The 19,279-nt window shown below is 36.5% G+C and overlaps 1 protein-coding gene across 3 annotated transcripts in view; it reads right to left on the bottom strand.

Annotated features, from left to right (window-relative positions):
- Nucleotides 1-7,623: 7,623 nt before the first annotated feature.
- Nucleotides 7,624-19,279, bottom strand: part of LOC117408564 (intraflagellar transport protein 74 homolog) — a 34,416-nt gene continuing 22,760 nt past the window's right edge. For all 3 annotated transcript variants that reach the window (XM_058993954.1, XM_058993960.1, XM_058993965.1), the window contains exons 17-20: nucleotides 14,256-14,419; nucleotides 10,798-10,923; nucleotides 8,713-8,773; nucleotides 7,624-7,930 (exon numbers count right to left, since the gene is read on the bottom strand). In XM_058993954.1, the coding sequence (XP_058849937.1) occupies nucleotides 7,815-7,930; nucleotides 8,713-8,773; nucleotides 10,798-10,923; nucleotides 14,256-14,419 (467 nt within the window). In that variant the 3' untranslated portion in view covers nucleotides 7,624-7,814. The remainder of the gene's footprint in view (nucleotides 7,931-8,712; nucleotides 8,774-10,797; nucleotides 10,924-14,255; nucleotides 14,420-19,279) is intronic.

Raw genomic sequence — 19,279 nt, 5'->3', positions numbered from 1 at the left:
TGTTAATAAAGTGGCCATGAACTAATACCATGCATGATTGTATAATTTGGGGGTCTATGTTTGGTTTATTGCTGCATTTACTATATGTTACCGTATTTTTAATTGTACCTGCTTTTGTTACATATCATCTTGAGACAGAAATCTAATGAAATGGAACTGGGTTCTGGTCTGGTGACTGATATGGTCATTTAAGCATATGCTACTTTTTCTGTTCAAAGTCTTGAATCGTGTCCTGCTGGAATGTAAACCTTCTACCAATGTGTTTCCTGACAATTCTGTCAGTATATTTAGCTAAGATTATCTGATAAAGATTGTACTCTATTGTTTATTTTTACAGCCATACTCATGAGCGAAATACATAGAGTATTCTATTATAACAAATATACTGTATGGCTAGGAAAGTAAGTTCAAACCTAAATAAACACCTGCACTTGGCAATTACTTTCCTTATATCAAGCTCTGCATCTGCTTAGCAAGGCGGTGTAATTTGGAACAGTGCTTCCAGTCATTCTGCTTTTGAATTTATATTCCAAAACGAGAACTAGTAAATACAATACCTCAAGTCCGTAGAATTGAATACAAAAATGTTTGAAAATGTTAGAACACTTGTTGGAATGTAAGCTACTTGCTTCAGTGTCACATAGGTCTTTGCGTGTCTGTCACGTTTGTAAACAGCATTCCCATTATGTAGGATGAAAAGTATTTTCACTGATGTTGCAGATAAAACCAAGCTGAAGTCACAAATAAACCAACAGAAAATGCTAAATGTAATCATTGGCTAATGAAAAATATTTCTAGTATATATACACACTCAATACAAGGGGTATGCACCATGTCGAGTGGTGACAGACATTAAATAAAACTTCTTAGCTATAGACAAACCAAACGGAAGTTCTATACAATTCGGTGTGTGTGTGTGTCAGACATATTCCCTGCCACGGACATGTGTGTCTGTGTATGGGCAAGCTGCCGACCCCTGCGTCACACTACGTCATACACTATATTTCTTTTGGTGCTTCAGTGAACATCCAAAAGTTCTATACTACACTCTTTAAGTTTGAAAAATACAATGATATATCAATTCAAGAGACAGAAGCAAAACGCTTGCCATACCACAACATAACCACAATGAAAACAATGGCTTTGGAACAAATACTGCACACTGACATAGCAAATGATACTCGTTTCTGATACTATTGTACACAACCATTGCATTCTATAATGTACTACATGGCCATTCAATTTGATTAGGGCAACTCTGACTTGCCTAAAACATTCTAAGAGTCCCAATTGTGTTCTACCAAGAAGCAGTACTACTGGTAAAACCAGAGTAGAAAGTTTAAAGCCACTCTAGAGATGTATAACCACTCCATCTTTCAATGCAGCATTTCCTCTGGGACAGCATATGGCAGTGGTGTGGGGGTCTGCCCAGTGATGTAATTGCTCTTGATAGAGAAGTAGAGACAGGAAATGTCATAGTACCATGCTCCAGTGGTGGGAGTGAGTGCTTTTTTACTCCTCCAGTGAAAGTAAAGGTTAGTCTTATATTGTGGATCCTAAGGATCTGTCATAGCACAGAGGTGCTGCTGGCACACTGCCAATATGTACAGTATGCAGTGGAGAAGTGGAAATGTGCCATGTAATAGCTACCTTGGTAAGTGACGCAATCCAGGGCAAAAAAACAATATAATTAATGAATTTCCATATGAGAAAACCCTAAAACCTCAATTATCTAGCTTATAATATTTACCATGGAAATTATTTCACCTTGAATTGTATTGCCACGTTCTTATTTTTTCTTTGTGTATCAAACTGTGTCGAAATAGACCCGTTCATATTATTAAGACCCAGATAGATCCATTTGAAAGTAACCTAAATTGCCAAATGTCTTCCATATTATTTATCATGTTCTTCTTTAAAGTCACTTTACTTCACAAATGATGTAGTAAGTTTCACAAACTTCATTGTGTCCCCAGATGAGATCCTTTATATGCATGCAGACTTTCTATACCGAACCACCTTAACAGACTTTCCTATCAGAACAGTAACCAAACATGTTAAAACCCTCTGAAAATATGCCTTTACCTTGCACTGCCTTTATAGTACCTTGCTTTAAAATAGGCCACACTTGGTAAAATGTGCAAAGGCCATTATTTTTTTTTATAGATGACTACATTATTTAACGGTTTAAAACTACCAAGAATAATTAAAACTGTTGCTTCCTGCTACTACAATAATTAGTTTCTGATCAAGTTTAGATTTTTATTCCAAAGTCTGTGCACTTTCTTAAAAATGGGACTCATATTGGGATATTAAATAGCTAAGTAAAGTGTCATCATAATGTAATCTTCTGCATAAAGTTATACTATATTTGGGTACCACAGACTAAAATCCATTTTACTTGCACACTTCACACTCATCATCATCATTATCATCAGAAGAAGAATCTTTTTGGGGAATTTAGCCAAGGCATCGAGGTCGTTCGCAATTATTTCCTCTTCAAGTGCTGTAGGATACTTAATTCAATCAGTGCTCAGTGGCTGGTGGTTTTGTGTTTCATTCACAGGATGTCAAACCCAATAGCACAGAACCCCCTACAGCTTGCTCATCTGCTAGTTTATGGTGTACGAACAGGTTAACCCCAGACAGGATTCAAACCTGTGACCTGGTGACCCAACAGCATGTGTTCCACTGACTGATCCACCAGCTCACTTTTAGAATTACAACCAGAGGTTCACCAAGATAAATTTTAACCTCTTCAGCTCCGCTATTGAGATGTCATACTCATGGCTGTAACTAGCTATGAGGACACAGGGTCGTGTCCTTGTTGTTTTTTTGCATCATCAATGCTGATGCTCATTTAAAAATTCTACAAAAGACTCCTTAATTTTCTCTGTTGGTTTGCTGTGTAACATAGATGTGGAGGTTAAATAGTAAATACCAAGCAGTCATATAAATACTGGCAGCTGTAGTTTGAAACCTAAGTTTGACCTTGGTAGAATGTCAGCTCTGGTTATGACGCTGGTCATACAACCTCAGCATTTTCCAATTAAAGGTTCTTACATTTTACAGTAATGATAAACTCAACTCGTTATAACCCTGTTTTAGAAGAACTTGAACTGCAAGCTGAAGTAAGTTCTAAAGCAATACAGACTGTGTGTGTGTGTGTGTGTGTGTGTGTGTGTGTATATGTATATATATAGATTGTTTGAATACATAGTGTAGTATTCATGAAGCATTGGCATGCTGGTAAATGCTTAGGACTACAATGGACAACAACTTCTTTGGTTGCTGGAAGCCAAAGTATAAAACAGTATATTTATTGTTTAAATGTAGTGAAACTTATTTAAAAGGAAACGGTATTGTGCACAGGTTGGTCAGTGGAAAGTATTTATATCACAGTTGCCAGGAAAAAAAATATTTTTAGTAAGAGCCTGACTCCTAAATGAGCAAGCGGAAGCTAATATTATTTTTATATACAGTACTAGGAAAGTTCTAACAAAGTTCAAATGATGCTGTTTCTAATGTCATGTAAAGTAACACTTGTCTTAAACACTTAAAGGGTTGTTTGGGGGTCATAGAGGCTGACATCATATGAAATATCTTCATTGGACAACTGAAGTCACCCATAGTGAGTAGGTAATAATGGATTTTCTGTAGGGTGTATGGTGACCGATGGTATCATTTCTCTTTATCGTTATGGTGAAATAAATCTTGTATTTGAGAAATGCTTGTATTGTTTTTTTCTCTATTTGTGTCCCACAACATTGTTATACTCAGTCCAGTAACATTGGTCAGTATTGTCTCAACTAGTAAAAAAAATAAATAAATCAAAAACTGGAGTGTTAAAAAAGTTTGTGAAGAGAACAGAAAAAATCAGTTGGACAAAAAAAATCAGGCCTAACAGTTAAGGCCTAACGTTATTTTGGACTGCTGTTTTGCTTTTCTATCGCTTCATCTGATTACATTATTTTTTTATTGTTCACTACCAGTTCAAAACATGAAATGGCACAGCAGCAACTTCTAAGTGCCTGGATTCACAAACATGCAGTGCCATGAAGTGTAAGTTCAGCATATGATATCTTCTTAAAGATGTGTTTCTGAGCTACATTTTGTGTTTTGCGGTAATCTCAGGGGAATGAAAGGAATGCAGCTGTCATGTCTCTAGTTGGTCAAAAGCCCAATAAGCATTTTATTGGAAAGCTCCATATGTTGCCTTTGGACAGCTTGTGGTGAGATTCTGGGGTTCTTTCCAGCAGGGACCCAGCTCTTATCCTGTACACTTGGGCATGAGGGAGGGGCTCTTCCCCTTGGCTGACGGAACTGAGAAATACTGTTCTCGGCTACTCACTGTTCTGATAATGCTCGGCGGAAATCAATAGCATTAAAACAATAGTGTTATCAGACGGCAAAGTTCCTGTCTCCATTTAACCCTTTCTGCTCTCTACTGTTTGGATGGTGCATGGATGTTTTGATTAGTCACCCATTCATCCTGCTAGTGTCCTTTTGTTTTTAGTCTTACCCAAGAGGACTCTTTCACATTTTTGAATAGATGATTTTGAAATCTACCAATGTGCATAGGTTTAAGATGATATTCTAGTAAGTATTGTCCTGCCATTAAGTAATTTTGTCTATTAGGCCAAATTCTTATGAAATATGAATTGCAGCCACCTTAGATGCCCGCCACATTCTGTTACTAAATTTGTGTTTCAGGATTGAAAATTCTAAGTTCTGGTTGAAATAAAAAATTATAATCCCCCTGAATCGGGGCCCCCTTGAACTGCTTGGGGCCCTAAGCTTTTGCTTATTCTGTGTATGCCTAGCGCTACCACTGTTTGTCAGCCTCTGAATACTGTTTTTGTGCTTCTGCTTTAGTCGCTCTTGTTCCACTATTATTTATGGTTGCTTTTTGCCCTTTTCTATCTTCAATTTTTTTCAATGTTTTCCTGTGTTCCACTTTTTATGCTCTCTCTTTCTTTCCTAGAGTTTCCTTGCATGTTTTATCCATGTCTTCTTTACTTGTTGCCAAGTTTGTTCGAGGGTTGATTCCTCTGTCTCTTGTAGATTTTTCAGGATTTCGTATTTCTTTAAAAGTGTCATCTGAAAGCTGGCTTTCACTTTGGTATCAGCACCATTATATCTGACAGTAGGTATGAAGCTTTTTTAAGCTTAAATCTGAATTTACCCATAAGTAGGTGGTGGTCTGAGGCTGCCTCGGCTTCTCTTTTCACATTTAATAGTGATCTTCTAAACCTCTGGCTGATAGTAATGTGATCTAATTGATTTTGTGTGCTACGGTCACACAATGTCCATGTAGCCTTGTGTACCATTTTGTGGGGGAAGACACTTCTGCCGATGACAAGATTATTAAAATCATACAGGCAGAGATGCCAACTTCTGAAAGAAGAAAATAGTAGTGCTGTGCGTAGCCAGGTGGAATTCTTTTTTTAAGGCCAGTGGCTGATAGCTCCTAGAAATTAAAATGTTCTTCAGCTCTGGCAAGCCAATGACCTAATTTTTGCTGTTCAATCTATAACATTGGTAATTGTAAACACCAGGCATTTAGAAATTAAAAACCTCCAATTAAAATACTTGAACAAATTTGGAATTCCATTCATTCTGGATTTAAATATTAGTAATGAAGAATGTTTTAGGATCTCTTAAGTGCTTTCAAAGCTGGACTTAAATATTCAACCTCACAACTTTATAAAAAATAACTATCAAAATAACATCACCTTTTTATTTACATTTTACTACTCTGCAACTATCAAAACACAAAATGCTGTGTAGTATTCAATAATTAATTAATTAATTAATGTGAGTTAAACCTCAAAACCCATTTGCACAAACATACAATAATGGGGAGTGTCAGATTTTGCTTATGGTGTTTCTTAGTACCTATGTGAGTGATACAGTCATGACGCCCATGTTTCAGAGAAGTCTATCTGGCAGTAATCACAGTAGACGTGAGATTGAGACACTCGACTTCTGTTAATGAATGACCATTTTGTGGTAAATTCCTCTCGGTATTTCTCACAAGCCAACCTCGATCTTTTAGATGGAGGAGAGCGACATGTTTTGTTTGATTTGTGATTCCTATTTTAATAACTAAAAGTAAGGCTGGGATTTTGTCACGGAAATTTCTGATAAAAATGATGGAGCAGTCATGATAAATTTGTTCAAAATCACGGAAGAGGAGGGAAATGGTGTGTGAAGTCACGGGGATGAACTATGTTTTTTTAATATATATATATATATACAATATACAGTACCTACTTAAGCGATAGAGACCGTCGATGCGGGCTCTACTATGTGGTAGATGACCGCGACTGGAGTTATGCATCCCGAGCTGCAGGTGAGGGCGCTAACGAAAGTCAAGGTCATCTACCACACAGTACAGCCTCAAGAGGGCTCTATCACTATTAGAAAATGTTTCCATGTATTGGTTATGCAGGATATTTTGCTGGCATGGATTGTCCATACATTCAATATACTATAAATATACCGAAATTTTGTTACACTTTTAGTGAAATGCACCTTTAAATATAAAGTTACCAAGCACATGAGGAATTTTAGGCCTGTGTAAATTGTAAAGCATTATTAGATTGCATGTATGTACAGTACTACATAATTCATTCTTCCTGAATAAAAGTCTAATATCACATTATTTAACAAATGATCCAGGCAAAAGGGTGAGGTATCAGACTAGGAATTCAACAATCAAATCTGCACACAATAATTTATCATTTAAATTAGACTTTTACACACATGCATAATTTTTCTAAACATCTGCTGAACATGATTTTTCTGTCCAGACTTTTTTAAATCTTTTTTTTCATGTTTTCGGCAGGACTAAATCTATTTGATTTTCATAATGTACTACATGGAATATTTTATTACTGGGCTTTAAACCAGAAACTGTATTTTTGTAACTCCCAATAGGAAAATATAGTCCGTAAAAAGCAAAGCAAAACAAAACCATATCATCCACTGCTGGCCATAGAAATAGTGAGGAGAAATGTGTAGAAACATGCTGGCAGACTCAAACAAAGGTTTTACCAACGTATCAAAGATATCCTTACCCAAGGAGGATAAAAACCACTACTGTCATTATATGGTACTGTTGCTGCACACATTTTATTAGCAAAATATTTTCAGTCCAAACAAATCCACATAGAGCAGGGTCTGGGGCTGGGGCCCTGCCAAGTTCTATATATTCTTGTAAACGTGAGAAGTTTAATGGGTGTCGTCATAACCTTCATGGGCAGCTGAAAATAATATATATATTAAAAAAAAAATCACAAAAACAAATATTGGGACAAAACAAAAACTACTAAAGGAACCATCCCATAATGTTAAGGGCACCATTAAAAATAAATCAATACATAAAATACTTGCTTATTACAGAATTAGTAGGCTATTTTCTATGATTAATGTTGATTGTTGGCTTACTAGTCATCCAAAGAGAAGGTAGATTTAAACACTCAATCATATATTTTGAGGCAAAACAACACAATAAATGTCACAGTGTTAGTGTTGCTGAAAGATATTAGCCTGTGTTCTTGACTTTCAGAATAAAATATATTATTGCATAAAAAGAAAAAAACAAAGCACACAACTAAAAACATTTTACATTTAATTTTATTTAGATTAGATATTGCATATAGACATATGTATATGATTGAAAGAAGTATTTACATAAAATGGAGAATGTACATTCAGTTTGTTCCCTGTACACACACTTTAATGAGGAAACTGAAAAGTAAGTGGTTTGTGCAATGTCGTTATATTCCACAGAGGAAGGAAGCAGCCTCTCAGTTCCTGGTGTTCTGTAGGCTCTCTATGAGGATCTTCTTGTAGTCTGTCACTTGTTTAGTCACATTTTTGACCACTGGGCGGTAGTCACTTTCCATTTCCTTGGTAGCTATGACTAATGAGAGGAGTTAAGGAAATCATTTGTCAATAAATACCATAATAATACTGTATGAGCCACAACTCTGCAGCATGATGAAGCCAGTGAAATGTAGTTAACTATTTTCTTTTCTTCAATACTCATTGACCAACCACCTAAAGACAGTAATTATTTTGGTAAAAATTATGGAAACAACAAATGATTTACAGCAAGACCAGGGGTTGCTAATTTTTCTCCACTCAGACCCTTTATTTACTAAATACCCAGGTATCTCTGGATAATCGTCTTCTCTATAAAAATATGCTAAATATTTTAATGAGCAAGACATCTCACAAGTAGAATGTTATCCCAAAATGTTCTCCTTTTTCTAGGAAAGCAGTACAGCTGGGGGTGGGGTTTGTTGCTTTATAACATCACTCAGACTACTTGCTCACTAAATATCAAAGAAAACACATTAGTGTAAAGTTTAAACAAGAGCTATGCACAGCATTCACAAGGAGCAGACACACACGCCTGTTAGTTTAAAAAATGTTAGATACTTTTTTCTGCTCCTGTCTCCAGAACAATGGTGTGCAATGACTCACCTTGTTGAAAAACTGGAAAACCAATAGTCCTTTGGATCCCCAATTTTATGCGCCTATGTCGTAAGGACAAGCAGTACCCAAGATTTGGCCCTCAATAATGCATCAGTACAGTAAAAATGTTAATCATGGTTTACATTGACCATTACCTAGTAGACCAAGTAAAACAAATATGCAAGCTAAATCACCGACACAGGCAAGCCAGTAAAAAAAGGATACACTCCTTCATAACAAAATTGTTTTGTTCATGGTGCTGCCACTTCCTCTCCAGGTTTGTTAGCTGAAAAGACAAGACAATATTAACATGTAGCCTGTTCCGAGGAAAAAGTATTGAAAGCAGTAAATGACAAGGCTAACATGGTTCGTTATCTGAAATATCAGTTCAAGTTGTGATGTTAACAGTCCAACATGCTGTGGAAAGTATTTTCACAGTCAGCTAAGTTATGTCAGTTTATTGAAGGAAGCAAAATAGTTTGTTTGTTTTTTTTTTCTTCAAAAGATAGCAGATGGAAGTGATATAATATAACTCTTGTGGTATATACAGTTGTAGTCAAAAGTTTACATACCCCAGTGGAAATTTATAAATTCTAGAAATTTTTCGAAAACAAAGAATTTTAGGAAAAAACTTACAAGAAATAGATGTCTACAATTATTTATTTCAATTTTTTTTTTTTTTTTTGCAAAACTCCAAAAATGCCAGTTCAAAAGTATTCATACCCTTTGATGCTATGATAGTATTGTCTACAAGGTGCTAGAAATTTCAATATGATAATGCAAAACCTAATTCTAGAAAAGTCTAGAAGATGCTGGATTGTAGGTGAACATTCTTAGACTATAAAAGGGTTAGGCATAGGGTGATTGCTGTCAATATATAATAATAATAATAATAATAATAATAATAATAATAATAATAATAATATGGGAAAAAGTAAAGAGCTATATGAAGACCTTAGTCAGAAAACTATTTATTGTCATAAAGCTGGAGAAGGATACAAGAAGATTTCCAAGCATTTGAGTATTCCAATTTCAACTATTGTTTCTATTATCAAGAAGTACAAGACTCATGGTATTATCACAACACTCCCTCGGTCTGGAAGAAAAAAGGTTCTTTCACCAAGAACAAGTAGAAGAATTGTGAGGAAGGTTAATAACAATCCGAGATTGACTGCCAAAGATATTCAAAGTGAATTGGCTGCAAGTGGGACTAGGGTTTCCATTTCAACCATAGGTCAAGTATTGCATGGTGAAGGTCTCAATGATCACAGACCAAGGAAAAAGCCACTCTTAGGAAAAAGTCACAAGGACAATCGCTTAAAGTTTGCAAAACGGCATCTGAATGATGGTTCTAGTCAAAGGTTTTGTGGAGTGATGAAACAACAAAATCGAGCTATTTGGTCACACTGATAGTTGTTACGTTTGGAGAAAGTCTGGTGAGGTGTACAAAGAAAAGAACACCATACCTACTGTCAAGCACAGCTGTGTGGTCCAGTGGTTAAGAAAAGGGTTTGTAACCAGGAGGTCCCCGGTTCAAATCCCACCTCAGCCACTGACTCATTGTGTGACCCTGAGCAAGTCACTTAACCTCCTTGTGCTCCGTCTTTCGGGCGAGACGTAGTTGTAAGTGACTCTGCAGCTGATGCATAGTTCACACACCCTAGTCTCTGTAAGTCGCCTTGGATAAAGGCATCTGCTAAATAAACAAATAATAATCTCCTTGCTTTAACCCTTTGCAGTCCATTTATTAAGTGCAACAATGGACCGCAAAGGGTTAACTTATGAAAGGTAATTTGCTTTATTAAGAAATAATAAGTTATCACATAATTTACTGCTGGGTGATGGGTAAACAAAACCATATTTTTTGGCTTCCCAAATAACAAATGGGAGCTTTAAAAATGGTTGATCATTAACTAAGTAAAGAATGGAAATTTGACTTCAGAGCTGATTGAAAATATTCTTGTTATGAAGAATCCAACCTTGTCTTTCTATGAGGGAAGAGGTTATGACTTCTGACCTTTCTGTGTTCCTAAGTCAAATATCTTTCAAATGACTAAAATTAAAAGTTTTCCGTATAAGTAGAACAAGCTCAAGCTGAAACATTTCTCCAAGATATCCCTACCTTAATCCAGTGCTCTTGTGATCATAAAATAGGGTCAGTTACCTATGAACTAACTGACTACTAAATGACTGTTACCAGAAAATTAATCAACACGCATCCTACTCCAATAGAGCACTATGGTTGTGTGAGGCTGCTGAGTGCATAGAAACAATAAGAGATGATGTACAATCAGGTAAGATGAACCTTACCTGTGCATGAGTCTCATTCTCCTGGAGCTGCGTCTTCAAAGCTTCATATTCAGCATTCAGTCTCTGCATTACCTTCTTAAAGGTGTCACGTCTTTTTGTTAGCGCCACTCTGTCTTCCTGCAGTTTCTGAGACACGAGGGTTAGGAACATTTGTATTATGCTGGAACAAGCAAGTATGATGTGTTTTGAGGCAACCCTGAATATAAAGAGCAAACAGTCTTTCCAACATTCCACAGAAAGCACATATTACTGTTGTTTCTGTTTAACATACACTCTTGGCAAGAAAAAGTTTCTAGTGCATTTAGCGGACTTTGATCAGCATAGGGTTGAACAATAATGAAATACTCAAGTTATTGATTGTCGGCTAAAATCTTCACGATAAACAATATTAACTTAAATAACATTTTAAACTCCCAATAACTGTGACTCTCTCCCTAGTTAGTAGTTCCTTCTCTGTCACAGCCTTTTTTATTTATTTATTTTTTAATCAGTCTGCTTTTCTATTACCAGTATGAACTATAGAGACAGTTAAAGTAATTATTTATTGTTGCCCTATAACATTACATGGTACTTATTTAACAAACCCCATAATCTATTTTTGGACAAACCTGTGTTGTATATTGGAAAATAAAAGATTTAAACTTTTCAGCAGGAATGGTGAAAACATGACTATAACCTGTTATATTTTAAAATCGATACTTTTTTTATGAAATAAATAATTGGGACGCAAAAAAATCATAGTTCTAGCTATATATATATATATATATATATATATATATATATATATATATATATATATATATATATATACATATACATACATGTATATATATTATTATTAATAATAATAATAAATGGCACAGTATATTCCAAATACAAAGATGTCAATATTTACTCATGCTATGTATTTTACTGAGGGCTGCATACAGTGTTGAGGTGTGCTTCCACAGTTTTGCCACTAGAATAGGATAATCTTAACTCAGTATCATAGATCAACCCTTTAGAAAAATTCAAAACAAATAAATAAATAAATAAAAAACTTTATACAAACCAGTTTTGAGAATATTCTGTAATACGTTAAACTTGGCTGAATAGGTAAAAAGTTACAAATGCAGATTTCCAAGTTTCGTTTGTCAAAATTGATGCACTAAATATAAACAACAAAGGTTTAGCTATAATATCAGCAGCAACTTTTATTAAGTAAGGATCAAGACCTTCTGGACCTGCAGGTTTATTTATCTCTAAACCTTTAAGTGCCTGTAGAACTTCATTGATTGAATTGCTGCATAATTAAAGGACAAGTTAAGAACTAAATTTAGACTTGTTTTGAAAGGCAAATTATATATTTAGACTGTCAGTAGTTATGTTTTCTTCCAACTGAATTTGTTGTGGTAAAGCTAATAACTTGCTATTTTCCATTTAGCATTTTTATAGTTTCCCCAAACTAGCAGAATTCTTCACATTTTCTGTAGTTAACTTAAGAAAATAGGCAGATTCGGATTTTCTAATGAAAGAAACACATTTATTTCTTAAAATTCTGAACGCTATCCACCATTGTGGACATTTTGTTGCATGGGTCTGAGCCCATAATTTATGTCTTTGTAAAATCAAAATCAGACAATTCATACATTAACCATGAGTTATCTCTAACTTTAGTTCTATGCTTTTTCATGGGAGCATGTTTATCAACAACTGTGAATAAGAGAGAAGGAGTCTGAGCTGCAAATCTACCTCCCAACCAGGAAGGGCGCTAAATAAGGTTAGTGGTAAACCTTCTCAGGGATGGGCCGACTCGATGGTAGGACGGAACCTGAGGTTGGCCATCTTGGGGAAAGGGCGTAACTGTAAGATGGCTAAACGACTCTATTGTGATCAACTCGGTTGCGGGCGGCGATTGGATAGACCGTGGCACCGGGCTGATCACAGGGAGGAGTTTAGCGGTACAAAGGGGACGCAGCTGCGCAAGTACAGCCCCTTACGCTGAAATGTTAATGCTGTCAGAACGCTGCTGTGTTTTGTTTTTATTTTGTGTTGCAGACGAGTACTGAAGCTACAGAGCCAGCACTAACCCCTGGAGCACCTACCCCTGCACACGACCTCAACCCATCCCTGCCTCAGCACTGGAGCCATGTTTGCGCTACGGGGACTTGGACGTATTATTTATATTAATAAAGAGACGGTCCGTTTTGTACATACACAATTAATAGATACTATATTATCTGGTGTTGATGCTTTTAGCCATGTTTCAGATATTACACCAGGGTCAGCTGTTAATACCCAAGCATTTAGTAAGTCAATTTTAGAAATAATGCTCCTTACATTTATGTGCAAAATCCTAGTCCAGGTCTACTTGCAAAGCCTGCTAAGGTTTGTTATGTCTGTAAAACTTAAGGCCCAGGATTAGGCTCAACATTACCAGAAACTATCAGTAGTAAAATGATACATAAATGCTTATGTACAGTATTTCACAAAACATTAGCAGCTGTACTTTTAAAGCATATTAAGGTACTATACTAAAAATAAACAATAGTTACTAGTAACACCAATACTTTTTTTTGTGGCCAAAATACATCAATCTCAATTCTCTTCATAGTCAACAAGCATGCTAACACATAAGCATAATGCTTCAAAACATGTCAGAAACAACTAGCATACTGTAACTTGAATTAGGTAGAATGGCCCTTAGTTAAGTTAAATTCTGTTTAAATTTTGCAGACTTTTAAAATCAGGTGTCTGGGTTTGTTGCTACATGCACAATACTAAGGGCTACAATAATATTTAATAGTGCATACATCTCATTTTCCTGGTGTCAAACATTTCAGCAAAACATACATCCTGTTTAAGGATAAGTGAATACTACCCATGCTCTGGAAATGATACTTTAGGTCAACAAACATTCCAACAGCCCCATCAACTGTCTATTTTCTCTGGTAATATAATTTGTGACTTGGGATGGGGATAATAAACTCTATTCTATGCTAGTTGTTTCTGCAAAGGACAGATCGATTTCCCTGTGTGGTTGCAGCAGGATTACTTTCCAAATCCTCTTGCTTGCCTACAAGGCCCTTCATCACACAGATCCAGAGTATCTCTCCAACCTGCTTTAGTATGTGTAGCTCCCACAGTCGCTCGCTTCAAATCAACTCTCAAGACCCACTTTTTTCTTGCTTTCAATACTCCTTATGCATGATATCTTATTAGCAGTTGTCTAAATTGCTATTTCAGGGTTTTCATACCATCCTATTCATATGATTCTCTATGTTTTTTTTTTTTTTACTGTATGTATTTAATGTACTATGCCCTGTATTTCACTGTATTTAATGTATTATGCATTGTTCCTCACTATCTTGTAAAGCGTTTTGTGATAGTGGTCCACTATGAAAGGCGCTATATAAAATAAAGATTGATTGATTGATTGATTATGTTAATACAGCATGTGCTGTTATCTCTAAAGTTACCTTCTTCTTATCTTCCCCTGCTGACTTCAGTGCCTCTAGGTTACTGTAGGTGACCAATCCATCAGTCATCTGTTGAATCTTCTCTTTCAGAGTGCCGAGTTCTGCATTTATCTTGCTCTCCAACTGTTCAACTTTTTGTAGGTCCTGCTGTAGCCGCTGGCTCTCTGGAACAGTCACCAATATATGAGTTTACATAGAATGATTTACAGACATTCTACTAATACTATTATGTAGCAACAACAAGAGAACACACTGATTTTATGGTAAAACTTACAGTACAAGAAAGTCAATTAGACAAAGGTGTATTCTATCAATACAGCTAGTAGACAAACGCTACACAATCATAAGGGTCATAAGAACATAAGAACATAAGAAAGTTTACAAACGAGAGGAGGCCATTCAGCCCATCTTGCTCGTTTGGTTGTTTGTAGTTTATTGATCCCAGAATCTCATCAAGCAGCTTCTTGAAGGATCCCGGGGTGTCGGCTTCAACAACATTACTGGGGAGTTGGTTCCAGACCCTAACAATTCTCTGTTTTCTGTTCTGAATGCCCCTTTATCTAATCTCCATTTGTGACCCCTGGTCCTTGTTTCTTTTTTCAGGTCAAAGAAGTCCCCTGGGTCGACATTGTCTATACCTTTTAGGATTTTGAATGTTTGAATCAGATCGCCACGTAGTCTTCTTTGTTCAAGACTGAATAGATTCAATTCTTTTAGCCTGTCTGCATACGACATGCCTTTTAAACCCGGGATAATTCTGGTTGCTCTTCTTTGCACCCTTTCTAGAGCAGCAATATCCTTTTTGTAACAAGGTGACCAAAACTGAACACAATATTCTAGGTGAGGTCTTACTAATGCATTGTAGAGTTTTAACATTACTTCCCTTGATTTAAATTCAACACTTCTCACAATATATCCGAGCATCTTGTTAGCCTTTTTTATAGCTTCCCCACATTGTCTAGATGAAGACATTTCTGAGTCAACATAAACTCCTAGGTCTTTTTCATAGTGGCCTTCTTCAATTTCAGTATCTCCCATATGATATTTATAATGCACATTTTTATTGCCCGCATGCAATACTTTACACTTTTCTCTATTAAATTTCATTTGCCATGTGTCTGCCCAATTCTGAATGCTGTCTAGATCATTTTGAATGACCTTTGCTGCTTCAACAGTGTTTGCCACTCCTCCTATTTTTGTGTCGTCTGCAAATTTAACAAGTTTGCTTACTATACCAGAATCTAAATCATTAATGTAGATTAGGAATAGCAGAGGACCTAATACTGATCCCTGTGGTACACCACTGGTTACCTCACTCCATTTTGAGGTTTCTCTTCTAAACAGTACTTTCTGTTTTCTACATGTTAACCACTCCCTAATCCATGTGCATGCATTTCCTTGAATCCCTACTGCGTTTAGTTTGAGAATTAATCTTTTATGCAGGACTTTGTCAAAAGCTTTCTGGAAATCTAAATAAACCATGTTGTATGCTTTGCAGTTATCCATCTTCAATGTTGCATCCTCAAAAAAGTCAAGTAGGTTAGTTAGACACGATCTCCCTTTCCTAAAACCATGCTGGCTGTCTCCTAGGATATTGTTACCATATAGGTAATTTTCCATTTTGGATCTTACTATAGTTTCCATAAGTTTACATATAATAGAAGTCAGGCTTATTGGTCTGTAGTTACCTGGTTCGGTTTTGTCTCCCTTTTTGTGGAGCGGTATTACGTTTGCTATTTTCCAGTCTGTCGGTACAACCTCTGTACAACCCCCTCCATTAACCCTTTGCGGTTCATTGTCGGACTGGGTCCGACATTGCAATTATTCCTCACAGGTCCTTTGTCGGACTGGGTCCGACATCATTACAGCAACGAAAAAAACGGGTTTCTAGTTATTTTTTCTCTGGAAAAAGCTGAGAAAACCATTCAATTGCCGAGTGGGAGCGACAGGAGCCGAGACAAGTTGGAAAAAAAACAAAAAAAAAAAAACAAAGGCGTATCTCATGATTAGTCATACATGGTATCTGGTATCAGATAACGGGGCGGGACTGAATCAGCGCACAGAAAACACGGACATTTGCAGAGCTTTTTTGATATGTGTTATAGTAATAAAATAATGACTTGGATCGCATTATTGAGGAGTTTGGTGATAAAACGAGTGATCAGGAGATGATCGATCGGTATGTACGACTATTATTATTATTATTATTTATTTCTTACATAGGTGAAAGCGATAGCGAACGAAAGGGTGGGGCGGGGCTGGAGATGCCTAGTGAGTGCTTTGTTGATATGCAGGGCCATTTAAACCCGTTTGACTATGGAAAAAAATACTTTTAAACAGCGCGTCTAAAATTAACTGCGCGTGTGAAAATTAATTAGACCTGACGCGCGATTAATAAATGGACCGCAAAGGGTTAAAAGGTATTTTTATTTTCATTTCTTATTGTTTTATTTTTCCATTTTAATTTAGTCATTACAATTAACGTATTTATTATTATTATTATTATTATTATTATTATTATTATTATTATTATTATTATTATTATTATTATTATTATTATTATTATTAATAATAATAATAATAATAATAATAATAATAATAATAATAATAATAAAAAGCTGGAAACCATTATGTTTTGTAGTAATTCCAGTGCTATGGACCACCTTGATATAATGGCATACTATACAGGGCTTCAGCGATCACTATTCTAGCTTTTCAAAACACTATCCAGTTCACTTTATAGTTCCCACAATACTTGTTCCCATTACCACCCCCCACAATTATTTTACACTACAGACATTTTTGTTTGACATGAAAAATACTTTGCTCCTGCAGGCGAGCGGCAGGAAGAGGATGTAGCCCAGTTCCTCTTGATATGATATGAAGTCTCTGTTAGGAGCAGACAGTGTGTACACAGCAGTAAAAGTGTGAGACTTCTCAGCTGACCTCTTTATCTTGTATAAAGAGCCCCGTCAGCATGTTTTGTTTATTCTCTCTAGCGTCCTTCTGGTTTTTCATTTAGTAAACTGAGGATTCCTTCACCTTCTATGAATGTCAGTCGCGTGACACTCTTAAGCAAAGCTATTCTACCTGATGTACAGAGAGTGCCTCTTCAGGATTTTATAATGCCAGTATCTGATAGCCGGTATTGGATGAGGAAAATCATGTGTATTGCAAAGATTAGATATTAGTTTGACTGGGATGAGGCTAAGGCAAAATTCAATATTAATAGAAGTGATAACCAACACATTAAAATCCACATTATTAACTCTTTATTGCCATTATTACTGCCCCCACCCCCAATTTTGAGCTAAAATACATAACACATTATTAAAAGTATGTTATTAGGTAGCAGGAAGCATAAGTACCTTTATTTTAATAATATTTAAGAAAAGAGTTAGCTGCCTTGAGTTATATGACATTGATGTTTCTTATAATCCCCTTTTTGTTGGAAACAGAAAAATAGTTACACAGACATACAACACCCAATTCTAATCTGATTTCAAAAATCAATTTGGAACATAACACTTGTATTGTCTGGGACAACCAGTTCTCTAAATATATTGCTAATTGTGTTGGGTCTCCATGTAGCGAATTTCCTTTGCACCTAGTTTCTTTATTGTCGGAATTTGTATGTAGCACATTCAACTGCTCAATAATTAAGGACGTTTTTTTTTTTTTATAAGAAATCAAATACAAAAGGTAATGAATGATTATTTTTGGTTGCATACACTTGAGTGATGTTAACCTATAGGAGAGATTTAATCTGAATGCAAACCCTTGGGATTTTTTTTACCATGGAAATGCAGGGTAGTAAGGTTAGGGGGTCTGAATTAAGAACTACTCTAATAATCTGTAGTTCCCACTGTTGTAATGTTCTTCTCAGTAATGATAGGAAGCAAAGCTTGGGCCAATAATGATCTGAGTGGAAAAGTCATTTACTGCTAACATATGACTACATCATTAAAAACATCTTCTCTAAATTTGTATTAAAAAAAACAAAAAAACAAAACAAGAAATGTGTTTTTGTGTGGTTCACAAATACTTTTCCTAAATATACTGAAGAATGTATAAAAATGTGACATGTGAAAAGGTGATCTTGTGGCCCCTAAAGGGATTTTAGGTCATTAGGTTAACTCAGGTTCCCCACCACTTCAAAAGTTAGACACATGCACTCTTTACAAGTTTCATTTTGTAATTAACAGATCTACACAGGCCAACACCAGCTCTCCTACATTTGATCATGGTCAAAACTGACGTAGGGTCTATAACAAGAATGAGAGGAAGAAACTGCGGTATGCTCAACTAGCCACTGAAGCGGAACAGCGAGGATGGAGAGTCCGGGTTTACCCAGTGGAAGTGGGTTGTCGAGGATTTGTGGCACACTCTACAACCCGGTTTCTCAGAGACGTCGGATTCAGTGGCCAAGAGCTGCGTCGCACAGTGAAGAACTTATCTGAAGCAGCAGAGAGGAGCAGCAACTGGCTGTGGTTGAGACAGAAAGATTCTGGCTGGGGATGTCAAGCACAATAGAAAGAAAGAAACGCTGATGTACAGGTAAGTAAGCTGGGCTGAGTTGAGTGGGGGACGGAGGGGGGTGATGCTGGGACGCCAGAATCACCGTCGAGCCCTCTTGAGGTGTCGTGGGCTAGTCGACAAAACACTGAGGATGGAAGGTGCCCACTTGAAGACCCCAGAGATGTACCCTACTTAGCTCAATCCAGACGGTTGTCATGCTGATGCGCTGGGGAGGCCGCACTGTGGTTGATCCCTGGAGCCAGCATCGCAGCCGTTGTGTGTGCTGATGCGCCAGGGAGGCAAAATAAGCTGATCCCTGGAGCCAGCATTACACTTCAGTTCTTATATCCCAGGCTGCTGGTGGCTGCTGGCTCTCTGACGTCACACGCAGCTTTTCGAGAAATGCTTTCTCCAAACCTTGCAGTGCAACACACATTTTAAAATGTCCTATATTTACATTTGTCTGGATTATCTATCTATACAGTCAGTTTGATGCAATTCATTAA

This window comes from Acipenser ruthenus, chromosome 2, assembly GCF_902713425.1.
Source record: "Acipenser ruthenus chromosome 2, fAciRut3.2 maternal haplotype, whole genome shotgun sequence".
In the NCBI taxonomy this organism is placed as follows: domain Eukaryota; kingdom Metazoa; phylum Chordata; class Actinopteri; order Acipenseriformes; family Acipenseridae; genus Acipenser; species Acipenser ruthenus.
The sequence above is the reverse complement of the archived record's forward strand: the minus strand, read 5'-3'. Positions and strand labels throughout refer to the sequence as shown.